The following is a 19,484-nucleotide window of genomic DNA, read 5'->3' as shown; positions in this document are numbered from 1 at the left end:
ATTACTCTGAACTCTCACTTTAATAAACCCAACATAATGCATACAGAAAAAAGTGTTGGCAACAAAAGTATCATGAAGGCCTTTATGTGCTTCTGAAAATGCATTTTTACACACTCTGTATTGACTATTCCAGAATTTTTTCAGTAAATATTTCACCATATGTAATTTGAAGTAATACATCACAGTATATCAATTTGGGGACATTTCTGGGTGAGTCAGACTACATGAACAAAATTTATTTATTTATTTATTTGATTGGTGTTTTACGCCGTACTCAAGAATATTTCACTTATACGACGGCGGCCAGAGCCCAGGGGAAACCCACGACCATCCGCAGGTTGATGGAAGACCTTCCCACGTACGGCCATGAACAAAATCACCAATGTATTAAAGTGCCGGTACTGAACTGAGCATTAGGGGGAAAATGAGGAGAATAGGGCTCTCATGTATTTAAATCATTCCACTTTCATCTAAATGGTCAAAAAAATTCAAACTGTTAGATTCTACACATTGTTAACTGCATGAATTTTTTTATTCTTTTCATGAATATATATGTGAATTATTCCAGTTCTGACCATAATAGTTTAGCCACATGTAACTACATGTATATATACATATATATAGATTTGCTTAAAACATCTCATACTCCAAACCTACCTAAAGTCTCAGGCAAAGCTTGTAGCCGATTGGTTGTCAGATGAAGATCAGCCAATGAGGAACAGTTTCCTATCTGATCTGGAAGCTCAGCCAATCGGTTTTTAGAGGCATCTAAGAACATCAGCTGTTTTAAGTTTCCTATACCCTGTTAATAGAGCACATAACAACCCACAATATAATTGTACGCTTTCCTCATGGTAACTTCCGTGACAACACATGAACAAAATGAAAGTTCCAAGGTTACTTAAAATCAAATTATCCTAGGATTACTAGTAGAAAACAACACAGTCTATATACAAAATACTCTAACTTCTCAATTCTTGAATAGAACCCTAGGAACAACATGCTGTGTTATACGATGAGATCTATCTGAGAGCGACCTTGGAACAGACTTGCTAGGAGGTTGTCTTTCACTGCAATACGGCAAAGAAATACTAGGCCTAGAAAAAAGTTTTTTTACAGACAAAAAGGTTGATCTCCGTGAAGCAGGAGGGTTGGGGAGAGAGAGGGCATGTAGATCTTCTAGATAAACTGGACACAAGTTACTTGTGACTTTAAATTAGACTTTAAATTAGAAAATTAGAATCACCATTAGGCTGAAATGTGACAAAGCGGAGTAACCCACCTCAGTAATGTGTACAATCTTGTTTGTGTCACACCACAACTCCAACAAGTTCGTCATGTGGCCAATTACATCTTCCTGAAACAAGAAATACACACTTTAAAATTAACATCTCTATTTCGTTCTGTTCTAACATGACAAATAACAATAAAAGATAATGACATGAATTGGGGATGTTTAGACCAAACATTGGCTTCAAGATTGTTCCATGTGAAAAATAAAACTACATGCACTTCAATGCGGAACCCTCTTTATCATGTCACTTGAGGATTTGTCTATTTGTCATGCTTGTTAAGGGGTGTCCCTTAGTTGGACAAACTTTGAGGTTTACTACAAGATGTTTATTTTTGTGAAACTGACACTAAAGCAATACATAAAAAAGAAAAGCTGAGTGAAATATTGACTGATAGTGGAGGCTGTTGCAGTAAGTTCAGGGGCTGGGTGTTATAAAGTGTATCAAAGATTAAGTTAAACTTAAATCATAGTAACAGTTTTATCATATTAAATACAAAACTATATTGGTACTTCGAACATTGTCCAGGAATATATCCCTGATCTGATAAGAGATCTGATTTTCAATGCATAAATACATGCAAGTCTAGACTATAGCTAAGACTTTTGAACTTTCAATACATTTCTGAACAGCCTCCACTGAGACAACAATCAACTGTTGTAGAATGTGCATTCCAACAACCATTTTTTCTGTAACTTCAATGTCAACACACACATTTTCCAAATGTTAGAGTCAGTGACTACCATACATATATATCAAGCACTTCCTGTTACAGAGGTAATTACATGTCCATGCAGGCTAGCACCACTGTTTTATGCTGATACTTTAGGCAACCTTTGACCTCTGGCCTATTACATTACCTGACTGAGCAGAACATTTCCTTCTTATCTTGTTAACAAATCCATTCAGGCCATACTTACTTACATGTTTAGTTTTATTCATAGCAGCTTAATACAGTTTGAATGTATGTTTTATACAACAATGTCTCATCATAATATGTTTAACATAAACACAGTGTTTGGGTAAAACACAGTTTAAAATTGACAAAGCCAACCTGTGAAGAGTCGCCTGCTTTGGCCTTTCAGCTATAAACTAATTTTTCTTTTTGATTAAGCAGATTAGCAAACAATGGTTTTTAACTGCAAACAACAACAGCTTGAGATTGGGTGGTTATATGTATGTATACAATGCTTTGTTATATTTACAGCCAAAATCTACACCTGATCACAATCATTCTTTCTTTTGTACGCTTTGTTATTGTGCGGCCCCATCTTTTAGGACATAAAATTGTCTGTAACATTACAGCTTTCATCATTTTGTCACTATACGAGGTTACTTCTTGCATTCATTCAGTCCACAAAAGCACATAATTTTCACAACAGGATCTGGGGCCTTCCCTAATTTTGCCCTTAAACACCATGATGACGTATGATGTAGAGATATAAAGTGCACTTAGCTAAGGGCTACTTAGCACTAAGTATGCTTCATGAAACTGGGCCCTGGGCAACAGATGATTGTCATATAATACACTTAAGGACGGACGAATATTTTTCAGGTGTATAACCTTTGTGCAAACAATATGAATCCGCGTATTTAATTTAAGGAATAAAAGGATGTCATCTAATGTTTTACTTTCATTCCTGTGAAATGCTAGTCAGCTGTTTTGAAGAAGGGAACGCCTCAGGCTCCAGAACACACATTTTATGAATGAGATCCTTTGGCTCAATGAAATTGGTGATCAAAGTTCTGCAGTAGGCAAAGTTTATATCTGCGGGTCATTTCAAAGAAAACTGTGACAACATTTTTCTGAAAACATTTAGAACATGAATTCCAAGCTAGAGAACTATGGGTGTGAAAGATGCAGGAGGAGTTGAATTTATCCCATGAGACGCATTTTCTAGGCGACAAGGCGTTTGTGCTGTTCACAACAGATTACTGCTGTTGTTGCTGCACGCCAAGGATGTGCTGGAGGTGACTTTGTCATGCTGGTTGCAAAACACGAGTAACATATGGATGATATCTCTCAGTATTTCAAACATACTGGTTATCCAAGAACAACTGTGTGCATTGTAAACATCAGCTGGAAACTGATTTTGATCAAACTGGTTTGTTTTTAGCAAGCACTCGGCACATTAGTTTCAGCAAAATGGCTATGCATATCCATTCGCTGACTCAGCAAGTCTATGTGACCAAGCTCACATATTGAGGTAGGCACTACTGTTTAAACAGTCTTAATTCATCCTAAACTATCCACAGAATTTGCACTGATGTTAATACTTATGAATGTGAATATAATACAGACGAAAGCAGATATATTTACAGTGTTCTGTTTGTCATTTTACATGACATGCCTTCAGTCTCTTTCTGTTCCATTCTTAGAAAAAGTAGTCCTACGTGGGAGTGGGTTCATTTTATTCGGTTTATTGGAGTTTAAACGCAAAAATCTGACCAAGTAGTTTGTGCTTTAGAAGCGTAAATTTGGGAAAATTAAATTATATGTGCTTAACTCAAATATCTTAAACCACCTAACACATGGTTCCTGTATGAAATCTCACAGTGTACAGTCTGTCTAAGTTGAATAGTGTAGTTTAGTTAGATTTCACACTTAACAAACATCTATTAAAGTTCAGCCAAGGAGAATTAAGTCCACAGCCAGAAACACACATAAATCTACATTGCAAATGTCAAGAAAGCACTGGAGAAAAACCCTCAAATGAGAAAGTGAAGCCAGGTAAAAAATATTAATTGCAGATTTTTTTCCCACCAAGGGTCATTATGATTTTATCATACCCTGTCACGCTTGAGTGATCTGTGTTTGCTGACAGCTACTATCTTACACTGAACATAGGATTAACCTGTGTAATAAATGTTTGCCTTTTACACACACTTAACCCTATCCTGTAACTACTGTCATTCTTCAAATCTCTCGCATGTTTGCAAGGTGTTTGTTCAAGCATATTCTGAAGGCATTATTCTGTGTTGACTGATAAAATTTTATACTTTCTGTGAAGCCCTGAAATTGGCCAATCCAACTAATGTAGATTTGTCTTCAGCATCAAATTAAAAAGGTGCATAAATCACAATAAAGGTTGCTATTTTACATGCTATACTGGCCATTTCAATGCTCACAGAATAGCCTGTTTTAATATACTGTATATTTAAGCATAAAACACAATGCTATGCAACAGTTGCACTAAAAGGAGAGGTTTAACAACTTTTATGGTGATTTAACCAGATATACAATCTCATATTGAATTGCATCAGAATTTCACACAAAACTTTGTGTGCACAATGTTTACAGCCACTGCTACAAATACACCCTATACACATAATCTACATAAACATAGATCAAACACTGTAAGATGACTAGCACAGTCATCAACACAACTACAGCTTGCTTGTGAAATGTCTAATCAAAATAGAAACAACTCTGAGCAAAATTAAGACTACATGTACCTGGCTGACAATTCATCATGGGCACAAGCATACAGGCAAAACCCTGTAGGTCACTGGGGTCAATGGAGGAATGATTCTGGCTTACAACCACTGCAGCAACATTAAAGGTACTGAAGACACAGCATGGACAGTCACTGATTGGCCCAGTATAAACATACATACAAATAAGCGATATTCAATTTTCGCATTAATCTCCAGAGTATTAGGGATTATGCAAATGTGGCTAAAAGATTATGAAAAAACCTGTGACATCTGTAGCTGAATTCCTCGGTTTCACACAAGTGAACTCGTCAGTTACATGTATGAACTGACCGGGGAATATAAATTATCTGTCATCCTTCCGTATGTGTTCACAAAATACCCAATGAACTTTTAAGTACCTGTAGCATACTTTGGTTAACATGAGCAATAATCAAATCGACCACTCAAATCCAGTGTAAAGTGATGTGTCTTCCAGTAATCCATTCCCTTACCAGTAAAACCCTACAGCTTTCAAGAGATTTATGCGAACTCAAATATTGCATAAATAGGACAATGACTCTTAAGACTTTCTCCAGGGTGTTCAAAAAGGACAAGTTAAGCAGGCTGTAGACAGCTGTCTACTGCCAACTACTTTGAATATTCTTACTATTTGAATCAATAGTAATTTTGACATAATTACTTTCAATTCAGCCGTCTACTTTTGAACTCTGACCTGCTTCTCCAATTCTAAATATTTCTCAACTTCCATACCCTTTGTATGTATATATTATGTTCAGTTTTAATTTTGGTCAAGTTTCTAGGAAATTAAGTTGGTCAAAGTAGATGTACAACTTACATGTGCAACCCGATAAAGTACCAAAGTATATCTTATGTCACATGGTCAACCTATTTCAACACGTCTACCCATAACAGCTGACTTCATCATTAATTCTACAGCCCAGCTTAGGAAGGCAGTTAATTGAGCAAAGTGTCACCTCCACACTGTGGTGGGAGCTAAAGTATCACATCAAAGGCAAACATGTACACTTTTTTCAGGGGACATCTTCAGGATAAAGCACTACTTCTGTAACAATTCTGACAGTCAATTAAAAAAACAGACATAGAGAAAGCAGAGGAGTAATGAGTTCATAGCTTTACTACACACTGTTTACCACTCCTGTTTCTAATAACAAAGTTTTGGGATATTTTACTCTACAAACTATATATATATATATCAAACATGTAGCTGTACATATGCGTATACCCTGTGTATATTACATATTGTATTTCACCTACAGCTGTTTAATATGTAACTGGCATGTAAATATGCACATTGAGAAGAACAGAAAAAAAACTTAAAATCAAACTTCAAACTCATAGGAAAATGACCAAATTTCAAAACTACATTAGTCAAGTACGTCACATTTAACATGCTTAGTTAATTATTCTCAATTCATGCTAATAATGACTGTACAGACACAAGGAAAGGTTGTTCAGACCGTACCATTGTCTATGTTTTTCTTTTTTTTCTTGTGCATACCTCTTTTATTCATTCATTCATTGCCAATCAAAATAGTGATAACTGCACTAATGAACATCTGCTTTTGAAAATGAACTGATATTTCTTTTATGGATAAAAACAAAATAAAGTTGCATGATCTTCTGTAAACATAATGAAAAGTCTTATTACAGTAAGAGCTGTTAAAATAGGAAATTGTCCCATGATCACAATTATTCCTGCTTCATGTCAGAATTTTGAACAGGAAGTTTAGGACTCAACGACAATGCTTGAAAGTAACATACTAAATTATGGCTATTAAACATGTTTAAAGTGATATGAATAAATACTCTCAAGCAGCTTTACTTGAAGTCTATATCAATTTTTAGCAAGTATTAGTACATGCTTGGCTTTGACTCAGTCACTTGTTTGATTGGTATTTTATGCCATGCTTAAGAATTTTGCACAGCCAGTGTTGTGGGTGGAGAGCACTTAAGAGCCCTCAGTCAAGTCAGTAAACCACCAACTTGAACAGGACAAACCTCTCCACAAACATTTAAAGCTGACAAAACCATGAAAGCTGGATTTGAACATGCAGCCTCAATAGGGTGTTGAGGTGTGGCCCATCACTACACGAAGCTCTAACTGAGGTGCAAATCTCTAGCCTGTCTGAGACGTGTCAATGGCATGTTACCTGATAAACTAACGAATACCCTGATCACTTTGATAAACCAATATTGATAAATATACATGCCAACTTTACAACTTACCAGACATGTGAATTGATTCTGACCAATGTCCAACCTTTCCAAACTGGTCAAGCGTGACAGGGACTTTGGTAACGTCTTCAAATTATTCTCACGGATTTCTAGTATCTTCAATTTGGACAATCTGCAAATAGATAAACTCTACTCAAAACCACCTGTATTGTCACTCTTGCACACTGATCACAAGCAGTAACAGCATGCTTTGAATAAATGTAACATAAAGTCCATATTTGTATAACATGGTACACAGTATAACCTGGTCAACTGAGAATACTCCAAACCAAAACCTTCAGATTTGATACACTATGCTAGATGTTTCCACTTTCACAGCATAAGAACACTTCATTAATAAACTATCACTGACATATCTAGAGCTAGCACATTATATCTGTCAAGAGTAAATTTGTTTCACCAACTCAACGGAATACAGTACTTCATCAGCATTCACCTGCCCATTTCCATGTATAGTAATGATTACTGCACCTTGCCCAGGCTGTCATGGTTTAATATGGGTGTTCAGAAGGCCTAACTGAAACCAGCATACCTTACCTTGTAAAAGGCAATCTTTCTTACACGAAGCCATTTTGAAGCCACTTCAATGAGGGTTGAAATGGAACTTGATAACTATGATGATGTATGAGTTCACGGCTCAAACCAGTTATGCAATTTTGCATAATCACAATTATCATAATGTGTATATCTTAAGCCACCATAAATTTATGTATTTCCTGTATGAAAAGGGAGTAAAAAACGCAAGCAAAAAAGCATCAGTTTGCTCCACATGCAAACAGAAAACATCTCATGAACCAACTATTCTAACCCCTGATTTGCTTTCCTGCAGCGCTCGAAAAATAACCACCAAATACACTGTAGACAATCATGCGTACACTTGGTAAATCTAAGCACAAAACTAAAGGGCATTAAGCTCTGCAAGTCACATACAGGTACTCTGATATAAATCACATAATACTGACCGTCCAAAGTTGCCAGGTAGATAATCCAGGAAAGTGTCATTCAGGTATAATTCTGTGAGGCTGAGCAGTTGAGTGAAGCCTTCTGGGATTCTGGTAAACAACAAAACATTTCTTCAGAAATGAATTGCTTCAATACATAATTACATCAAATTGCTTACAATAAGGTTTTCAAGAAGAAATCATAAAATCTTTATTTCAAAACCGAACAAAGCAGGTACCTTCAAAATGACACATATTTATCATTTATAATTGTAGATATCACATCTTTCAAAACATGTTTAACTAGAATATGAACGTCCCAAAATACTCCTCAACACTTCCAAAAATAAGAAAAAGGAAACTAAGAAAACCTTATAAGAAATAACAGGACATCATTAGTTTGGCTTCATATAGATTGTTTCATGGGCCATCCATGGTGTGCACTGATAGCACTACTGGTACATCAAGTTTGAATACAGAAATGTAGCAATCAGAAGGGAATACATGAAATTTATTCTTGCACTAAGTACTTGAACGGGAGTAATTATGAAAACCATTACCCAATTGTAAATAAACTTAAGTATGCAAAAGTTTAGATTTTGGGGAATATGTATGATAAGTTTTGTGGAAATAGGTTAAGTGCTTTTAATAGGAAGACTTTGCACTGACAAATCTGAACACCTGGAAAAGCTCTGTTATGCTGAGTCCTCAGTGGGGAGTAAATATGGAGTGTGAAAGACGGAAAATGGAGTGTTGTGTATAAGTGGTGAAATTTCACTGAGAGGAGCCCAAAGCGCAAATGAAAATAATTATCTTTATAGACAAAGTATCAGGCCGTATATAAACTAACATAATGCTTGAATAACAAATTTATCCCAACAAAGAGCATAACAGAGAAGTGCTTGCCATAGATGAATTATAAGTTTATTAAGTCATGTCCGCATCAATTTGTTAACAAAGGGTGTGCAAATCAACTGTCTCAAGAAGATGTTACGATAAGTTTTTCTATATGTTTCTGTTTACTGCTGAATCACTAGAGCTCTTGAAAATGAAGAAAAGAGCAGTTTATGACTAGTACATGCTAGTGAAGATCATGCAAGTGTCAAGAGGTCTCGTCTGGGGGATACAGACCGCCAGAGCTGTGTCACTGCTAGATTTAGCACGAGACTTCAGGGACTTCTGTGACTGTCGAAAAATCTTGATGATTCTGCTGCAGCCTTTTTTGCCAACAAATCCAAGTTTTTGTTTGGGAAATCATTCTTGTTTCCCATGAAATTATTAATGTTAATTAAAATTATTAATTAATTAATTATTAATACAAAATTCCTCTTCGTGTTATTACTTCATACATTGTTAAACAGCATTGACATCAGCTGGCGCAAGCTTCCATGACCCAGAAAAAATATCGAGCGGGTGACACTGGTTGTATTCCTCGCCAGTTTAACAAATGTGGCAGCTTATCCTAGGTGGACTGACCTTTTCTCTAAATACTGATAAATGTTCACTCCAAAGGCCATAGTGTGCTGCAGCTACATGTGTATATTTATTCTTTTTTATTTGATATAATTGAAATAATTCAGCACACAAATACCACTGTGCAATGACTGAGAGAAAACTGAGGTTACTTACTTGCCCAGTGGATTGACACTACTCTCCAGAATACGCAGACATTTACAACATTTGATATTGTCTGGCATGTCAATGATACCTGCAATGTCAAAATAACATTACATCAAACTAGAATTTCAACATTAGTTACGTTTGAAAATGACCAAATTTAAACATTTCAACATTAAAGGTAAATAAGTTTTAAAATAAATGCATGTAGTGGAGAAAACGCACTTTCTCTACAACTGGGAGCTACATCCAGTTGGCACATACAATCAATATACGCTATACAGGTATGGCAACATCCAAATTTTGGTTTGTATTTCAATTTAGCAGTCAATAAGGTGTGTGCACACATTTACAGATATCAAAAAAATCATTGATAACGGTACCTAAAAAAATAAACAAAACAGAAGGAAAAAAATTACCATTTTTGCTGATATCCAGTTCTTCTAAATTAACCAGGCTAGAAATGGCAGACGGGACTGATGTGATTTCATTGTCACTGAGAGTGAGTTTGCGCAGCTGATGGCAATAAAACAGTTCCTGTCCAAAAAAAAAAAAAAATACAGAAGCGAAAAACAGAAGTGTTGGAGCTTTATTGCAGTCCATATCTCTTATTTTGTACAATGGTTTTATTATGATATAGCCAGAGGGCAAAAAAAAAAAAAAGACTCCGGTAAAAATATCCTCACAATTGCCTAATTTGTTCCTCTTTTTCTACAGGAGACAAATGACGAGGTCACTTCCACAAATACACTGAATGCATATATCTGTACTGTACATGGAAAATACTGTATATATTGCAGCATAGAGAAAAGTGAACATTTACATAAGAGCTTACCTAAGAATTAATCATATGAAGAATAACATGTTCATAAGCTAGAAAACTAACTCCCCCCAAGCTCTGCATGGCTTCCGCCCACCATAATGCTGGCTGCTGCCACATAAAAGAAAATATTCTTGAGTACAGCATAAAACACCAAAGAAAGAAAGAAACTTGTAAAACAAACTGTTGCTGATGCTGCTCAGGCGATCCTGCCCACTAACAGTTATGCATTCATTCAGCTGGTACATGATGTGTTTCATGAATTATTCATAGCCTAGAGACACCAACAAACCTGGCAGGTATTCGGAATTACACCTTCATTTAAAGATAATCCATGTGTGAATAAAGTTCACAAAACCAGAAATGTATCCATTAATACCTTGATTTAATATTTACAGGAATGTTCTACCCTTCAGCAACATGTTAACGTATCACATTCTTGAGTATATAGACCCAGCATCATGTCAGAAAAATACCAAACCATCATGTGATGGGAATTAGAATTCAAAAGGCACTTCACCCGTATAAAAGTACTATATGACAGCTTTCTAAGTACGTCACTGCACTGTATACTCAAATCTGCAGCAATTACTAACACATACATCGACATCAAAGAATTTATATTCCACACTCGTGGGAAGGTCTGCCAGCAATCTGCGGATGATCGTGGGTTTCCCCCGGACACTGCCCGGTATCCTTCCACCATAATGCTGGACGCCATCGTATAAGTGAAAAATTCTTGAGTACGGCGTAAAACACCAATCAAATAAATAAATAAAATATTCCACACCAAACATGCCAGCTAATTTTTAACCTTGATTTAAGGGGTCACAAAGTGAACTGGCACAAACAATTTGATCAAAATCGGACATTAGAAACACTGCAATTCTTCAACCTTTTCACACGTTTACAAGGTGTTCATTCAACCATATTCGGAAGGCATTATTCTGTGTTGCCTGATAAAATTATACTTTTTGTGAGCACAGGCACTCACTCTTTTATAAGTAAAAATGTTGAGGAATTAGGGTACTGCACAGAAACCAACCAAAAATGAGAAAGAACATATTTGTTAAGGGAAACTTGAAAAGGTGAAGTTATGTAATTAAATGTTTTTATTTTTGAGTCCTATTTTATATCTCTTAATAACCCCTATAAACTGATCCTTCAAATCTTTGGGATGTCTATTCTGCTTTTAATAGCCAATGCACATACTGTATAATCCTAACAAGCATACACAGTTTCTCTTTTCTCACGTTGCTAGACCATCTAATATCCATATCTTTACTTTTCAAAAAAACCTGGAAGGGAAATGAAACTTTTAGGTTTCAGCAAAACTACAAATAATACTGTAAATTGCAATAACATGCCTACAAAATTTAATCAAAATCAGATCAAAAATTAATCAAAATCAGCTAGACAGACAGATAAATGCATTCAATCAATATCCTTTGCTGAAGCATCCGATAAAAAGTAAAATAAGATACAGTAAATACATGTACACAAAAGTGTGCCCTGAGTACATGTACACTGCACATAGTGTGCATGTATATCATAAATTTATCCTAAATTACATACATAATATACACACTGTACATCCATGTACGTGTATACAAGTATTAAAAGATCCTAAAAACACTACCAAAAAATCAGATCATTAGTACAAATGACTGAATCTCTAAAGCATGTCACACTGCTTTAGGTAGAAGAACATAACATCTAGTGACATTTCTATTCAGTCTAAGGCCTTTTAATCAAGATACATACATGTATTCGTATACATGTATAGGCCTACAAGCAAACGACTGCAGTATCATTTACCTTTGGAAGGTCTCGAATTTCATTTGAGTCTACAAACAGTTCTTCAAGAGTTCGTTCAAAATTGAAAATCTCTCCTGGCACATCTTTGAGGTTGCTGTGGCGATAGTCCAAGGTTCGGACTTCCTCTGTGGGTGGTCTAAGGCAGGGGCACTTCTTGACAAATTTAGCCATTCTCTATTCTATCAAACAGAAGAAAATAACATAATAAATTTTATGAATGACAACACACAAGCAAGCCAATAATTACACGAACACAAAATACAATGTAGTGGAGAAGTGCATGTCATACCCAGACAAGGCAAATGAAATGAATAATAATCAGTTTGAAATGGTGTGTACATGTAAACTCTAGCCGGTACACTGTCTATAAATCTTATATAACATTTGGGCTTTCAACTGTCTTTCAAATGTCTGGCTTCTGATTGCTTGATCACAGTAGTTGTTGAATTCACCGTACTTCAACGATAGTTAATAAAATTTAAAATGGCATTAAATAAATTGACCAAAAGCTGGCGAGAGCATGGTGAAGAAGGAAGAAGTAGCCTGCATCCATTATTTATTTGATATGTGTTTTAAGTCATACTAAAAATATTTCTCTTATACAAGAGTGACCATCACTGTGCTGGTAGGAAACCGGGTCGCACCCTTTAACACATCAGAATAATTAAACACAGTACAATGATTATATATATATGTTCCAATTTCAGTTTGATTTATGATTTTTCTTAAAGCACACACATTCAAGTATATACATGTATATAGATATATGTGTACAAGCCACATTTACATGCACAAGTCTGTGGTGTTTTGAGTCCATGACAGTCTACAGTATTGTCCAATTTCCAGGTGAGTAGATATAAGAGCAGATAAATATGTGCACAAACACCACATGTGCAGTACACATATCATACAAACATGACAAATATACAGATATACTCTGTACATCTACTCTGTATTATCAGAAGGGGAGCTACATTGTAGCCATCACAAAGACGATGGTGTCTTTAGTCCATAGACTGATAGACGCAGTTTACAAACCTACCTCCTGACAAGCTGTGTTTGCTTTGTTAACACACCTTCCCATAAAAGCCACATTGAGTCTCTCTTCCTGAGCACTGTTCAATCATACAGGTACATGTACATCCCCACTGTCACAGACTATTCTCTGACCATTTACTGACCAGTCAAGGGTTTCTGTTACACTGTGGCGCTAACAAAACCAACAGGTGTATTCAGACATGGGAATGCAAACAGGTGAGAATGAATAAAGTACAGGTAAAAGCCCTCTTAGCATGCTGGAGCACTAGGTTAAACTAGCTGATCTTATAAGGCATTATTACGGTCCAACTAGAGCATATCCAAACCTACTGGGAGTGAACCTGGTGTTAAATACAGCTTACACTTTGGCAGGTGGGATAAGGAGTCTAACAATGCACATACCTGGAGAAGCAAGGATAAGTAAACAATATTACAACTAAGAAGGTAAACAAGCAGGTGTAGTCAATTATCTAAACCAGCTCCATGAAAAACTGTGTTGTTACAGAGAGATTAGGGCAGGTGCCAAATACCTGACCAGCGACTGAACAATAAAAAGGTAAAGTGATCCTTGTGTCCAAGGTGTTATTTAAGAAATCCTCAACCATTAAGTTTAAACACTGGCTGCAATCTACTAAATGAAAGTGTTTACTGGAGAGGAGCATGTACATGTACTTTGCTTGGAAGGGCACACTTTTGCCATAATCATAACAACTAGACTTCGCCTGCAGATCAAGCTAAATGTGGCCGTGTGACTATTACAAAGAGCTTCAAATAAAAATGGAATCAAAATGCCCATAATGGAATCAAAATGCCCATAATGGAATCAAAATGCCCAAAAACAAAGCCTCAAACCATAATCAGTTCCTTGTGCTTTATGTACAGCAATGAAACTATATACATCATTCCAGTGTATTACATATGTACATTATTCAACCTAAGCTGTAGTCTTTTTATACTGTTGGTTAACTAATCCTTAAGAATTGCTGGAATCCAAAGTTTACAACCAGGTGACAACAGACAACTGAAAATAGACCATATTTCGATGCTTGGACTGTTCAGAAAGGAGAGAGGACTTACATGTACCTGTAGACATGTATATTTAGCAGCAGAGTGTATCTGGTGTAACTTTTCAAACAACAGTCAACATACACGTATACATACATGAATATACTTTACAAAGTTCCAGCTATTGATTTATTTTTCTACAGGCTATACATGTACATGTATGTTATTGTAGCTAAAAAAGCTAAAACAATGGTCCAAACAGTCTTCCTGAGAAAACATTAAGTTTATGATGACAGTCCAGCTTATCCAAAATATGTACATGTACGTACTTATGTACCGAGTGAAACATACTTCACATCAAGCCATGAATTCAACAAATGGTTTACTGAATGAATATATCAGTATTCATGAACATACTCAGTATCATGAGAATTCTACAGGGCCTACCAGGAGTTTTACGGTACGTATGATGCTGTCTACAAATATGACTATTCTCCATCAGTTCAAGTATAATAGTACATGCCCATGAAAACTGATACTTACTATATCTATGTGTAAATACACTCGGACCTCACAACAAGAAGCCAAGGATCGCAACAGCAAATCATGAGGTTTCATGACAGTTGGCTGTCAAAACATTTGTGCCAGGACTCCATATTAAGAATTGATACAGACAGAAATCTCCTACACATGTGCGCTGTTGAAAGGAACAATGATTGGATAACATTACAGACACCTGATTTATGACCTAAACTCAAGAATGAGACAACCAAATTATACCATCCCATGTCACTAAACAGCCTTGAGAGCCTAAAAACCTTAAACCATGCAACCCATGGAGTAAGATCAGATTCCTGTGATAAGCTTGAACTCCCCAATCTGCCAAATTACCACACTGACCTTTTGTGCTTTTAGACTTTCCAAAATAGAATTAAATGCATTCAAATGTTTGAATCATATCGCAGACTTTACGGATCTGTCGGACCGTAAGTACTGCCAGTGGCAGTCTTCTTTCACATCTCCTTTTTTTCTTCATACTTTGTGAACAGTATTTCAGTACTCATTGTAGTAAGAGTTAAAAGGCTTGCGCGAGCATGAAAAGATTTTCCTGCGTTTTACAGTATATAAATATATAAATGTATGTAGTTCACAATGACTGCCACAGAACTAAAACATCTAAATGCATTTACTGAAAATATTCCTTTGCATACATCTAGTTTTTAACTGTCTCTGTCTGATGAACCTTACTTCACATTCCAACTTTCCTTCACCTCAGCATTGAGCACTGCACATGCTCCATGTGGTGGGTAGCCACAAAATACCTGTGAGAATATGCACTTATGAGATCAAATCTCTATAATAACATGTATCTCTCTATCTTTCCCATCTGAGCAAAGAATTAGATGAATTACATTAGAGTTCCTTAATGTTTAGAATATTCTGATATAAATGCTTATGTAAATGCACATGTACAAAACATTTGTTGGAATGTCTGAGCCAACAACATGTTCATGTAAGTCCACCCATTTCATCACTACATCTACCATGCATGGTATGACACAGCTTGATGATACAGAAGTTAGCACATGTCCGCACATAAATAAACGCCTTATGTCAGGTGTCACGGCTGATGATTTCTTAACCCTGGGTTTTTATTCACAGATCGCAGACACTCTACAAGGAAAACGCTTGTTTTCTTATCTTGTATTTTCCCTAAACAACATTCCATAACCTTCTGAGCAAAATAACAGAACATGTGTAAAAGTTACACTAATGACATCCAGCACTGCATAAAAACAGCAATCAACAGCTGATTGCAATCAATATCATTATTTTCTCATCACATATTCAGTCATGCATTGTGCATGTAACATTCCGCTTGCTTTTTGTTTTTCTGGGGTTTTCTTCTATTAAAAAACATTTAGATGGTCATCATTCCCTTCTTTTCACAGGCAGGGGTGGAGGTGGTAGAGAAGTGGGGGAGGGGGAGGGGATGATGCCTTACCAGTTCTCAGTTAAATCAGCCTAACGCACACTGTACAAAGGCCTAGGTCAGTGACATACATGTAAGATGTTAAAACTACTGAAACAACAGTGAAAGGAGAACACTGAAAGGGAAAGTACATATACTCGAAATTTATGAGTATCAAAGGAAAATAAGCACAAGCCTATACATTATTAAATAATGTATTAAATGTATTAAATAAAATCTGTCCTTTCATTTATGTTAAAACATACATACATGTAACTGTACACTAGACTCATTTACATGTAGGTCTACTGATCAGGCTAAACAACTGTTCTTGTATGTACATGTATGTTATTTTTCAAGGGCATACTATATGATCTCACCACCGAAAAATTTAAATCTTTCTACACACAAATTTACACCATTAGTGCTTCACTTAGTATCCCTGATGACAATGACACAACAATGTAGAAAATCATGACGGTCTTTTTTGCTTTTTATTTTACCTGTTCTTCATTTCAGAAAAGCCAACTTTTTAAATGTCCAGTACAGCATAAATATGTACCTAAGCAGACGACCCATGTGTACAATACTACAAATATACATGTACATATATTTCTACATGTACCCTAATTTTCCACCTGAACAGACATTAGCTACTCCAGACAGGTGATCCATCACCCAATTGACAGTTATGTTTTTTTTTTTTCACGGCTGTATCTTAAAACAACAATTTCACAAATTAAGAAGTAAACTTGCACTCGATGCTCTGGCCAGTATGTACGTATCAATATATGCAACGCCGGTGTACATGTTATTAAAATGAGTGCATTTGTCCAGTTACATCACTAAATGTAAATACCCCAAACATGATGCTGCAAACAATACATTTATTTTAGACCTTTATACACTTCAGTCACAGATCTTGAGGGGTGGTCAAATGTCTCATGACATCAATCCAATATGCTACATAATGCACATGTACCTAATAGCCAGGCCATTCTATAAACTACATGCTGTTTAAGTATATTACTTGTAAAAACAATTAAACAACGATGCTATGTAATTGTTGTATCCCTATGCTGTAATTGTTGAGATCCTATATTGTAATAATGAGACAAAGTCTGCATCACGTTCCTTGGAATTTTAAAGAATTAGACCAAATCAGAAAGGCAAGAAAGGAGTTTGAAAACACACTATAAAGTAACCTGTCTTGACATGTGTACTGTACACTAAAATTCTAGTACAGTGCATGTATATGCCATTATCCTGGCTAGACCAGTAAAGATTCTTAGAGTACAACAAGGAGGCTCATTCATTTTGCAGCGTTAATTGGTTTTAGAATATGGGTTGCATTAGAAAAGTTAAAAACAGACAAAAAACGTCACTCGAAATTTTATATAATGCGCGGAGGAAGCCGGCTTGCTTTATATACACTGTTCTCTAATAGCCTCTCTGTATTCATTTATCAGTCCGTGAACCCCTGTATAAATGTGTGAACATCTACATGTATAAACTGCATCAAAAAAGAATTATACACGTACGTAAGCTGCAGACCAACATACATCTGTACTAAGAAAAAAATGCATCCCACCCACCTGGAAGAATGATAGGATGTCACAACCAATTGTCATGTCAAATCCAGACCATGCAGTGTGAAGTTATTTTGCCCTAACACCTGAGTTAATTAAGCTTTATGTGATATTTGAGGACATTGTCTGCCTCCTTATCTCTGTAACATTGAGTTGGTGGAAACATGTGGGCAGAGGGAGAGGTGTACATGGTCTGTGCCATTAACACAACAAGCTTGAAATGTCTAGATTTTCAAGGCGTCAAACTGATAACATTGTCACATTAATTAATTCTTAAAGCTCACACAACATACATGTAGTAAATAAAATTGCTTTTTCTCTTTCCAACCTAGGCTCAACTTTGAACTAATGAAAAACCACAAAACCAATTAAATAATTTTCGTCAAATAAAAAGAAGAGACAAGAAGGTTGATCAGGTGCACAATATAAAGCTACAATATTCAGTACGGCTGCTGTTTCACAACACTGAACCATGTAAGAACACACCATCCGATGGCCTTTCATAGTATTTAATGTGCAATTACATGCATGTACACTGTTTAGAGGCTGCAAAAAAATCTCTAAATCTGCATATATAGTGTACATGCATGTACATTTGTAGGTACACATGTGTTAATACCTGAGTGACATGTATATGCATGAAGATTTACATGTATTTCTCAAGATATATATGTAGGACATACAGAGAAAGATGGACATGAAAATGTATGCAAATATAGTGACATACAGTCACTAGTACATGTATTGTTTGTTTATTTATTTACTTGATTGGTGTTTTACACCGTACTCAAGAATATTTCACTTATACTACGGCGTCCAGCATTATGATGGGAGGAAACCAGGGGGAGACCCACGACCATCTGCAAGTTGCTGGCAGACCTACCCACGTACGGCTGGAGAGCATGAATTGGACTTGAACTCAGGGCAACTGCATTGGTGAGAGACTCCTGGGTTATTATGTTGCACTAGCACGCTAACCAACTGAGCCGCAGAGGCCCCTAGTACATGTAGTGTGAATTTGTCACATGGACACTGTACATATACATATATACAGGTTGTACAAAGTTCTCTTACATGAAAGTGTACAACATGAAAGGTGTCCATAGACATGTACACATATTCATTAGTTTTGAGAGCTCTGGGTCTTCTGAAATAGAGGTACATCTACAAGTACTTCTGTAATTCTTCAGCCTTTTTTCCAGGTGTTCGCTCAAGTATACTATGAAGTATGAAAGCATTATTCTGTGTTGATTCATCCAATTAAATACTTTTAGTGAAGCCCTGTAACTGGCCAATCCAGCCAATGTAGTTTAGTATCCCAAATCAAATTTAAAATGGACATAAATTGCACTGAAAGTTACTCCTTCACATGCAAACAGGTTGAGGAAGGAGGGCAGATGGTTTTTTGCAAGTAACTTCTACAGCAGTGCACAGGTGCATGTGCATCAGGTAGAAACAGATGTGCCTATCACTATTTATATGCCCTTACCTGTTTTAATTCATCGGTGGATTACGCTGTACTCAAGAATATATACCGGTACTGAAATCCAAATTTTTAAAAATTAACAAAGAATTTACACCTACAATGTACATTGGGCATGATATTATTAAAATATGTGCATATTCAAGGCTTATACACGTAAATATTGCTAAATAATTTAAAATTGCTCTCTTTATAAACAACGCATGCATATGTAT

The 19,484-nt window shown here is 36.0% G+C and overlaps 1 protein-coding gene across 1 annotated transcript in view; it reads right to left on the bottom strand.

Moving 5' to 3' along the window:
* LOC135471204 (leucine-rich repeat-containing protein 7-like) overlaps positions 1-19,484 on the bottom strand; it is a 50,357-nt gene that overhangs the window by 20,354 nt on the left and 10,519 nt on the right. Inside the window, exons 2-8 of the mRNA XM_064750325.1 lie at positions 12,183-12,361; positions 9,964-10,081; positions 9,557-9,635; positions 7,949-8,038; positions 6,978-7,098; positions 1,283-1,357; positions 658-802 (exon numbers count right to left, since the gene is read on the bottom strand). Of these exons, the coding sequence (XP_064606395.1) occupies positions 658-802; positions 1,283-1,357; positions 6,978-7,098; positions 7,949-8,038; positions 9,557-9,635; positions 9,964-10,081; positions 12,183-12,353 (799 nt within the window). The 5' untranslated portion in view covers positions 12,354-12,361. The remainder of the gene's footprint in view (positions 1-657; positions 803-1,282; positions 1,358-6,977; positions 7,099-7,948; positions 8,039-9,556; positions 9,636-9,963; positions 10,082-12,182; positions 12,362-19,484) is intronic.

This window comes from Liolophura sinensis, chromosome 7, assembly GCF_032854445.1.
Source record: "Liolophura sinensis isolate JHLJ2023 chromosome 7, CUHK_Ljap_v2, whole genome shotgun sequence".
In the NCBI taxonomy this organism is placed as follows: domain Eukaryota; kingdom Metazoa; phylum Mollusca; class Polyplacophora; order Chitonida; family Chitonidae; genus Liolophura; species Liolophura sinensis.
The sequence above is the reverse complement of the archived record's forward strand: the minus strand, read 5'-3'. Positions and strand labels throughout refer to the sequence as shown.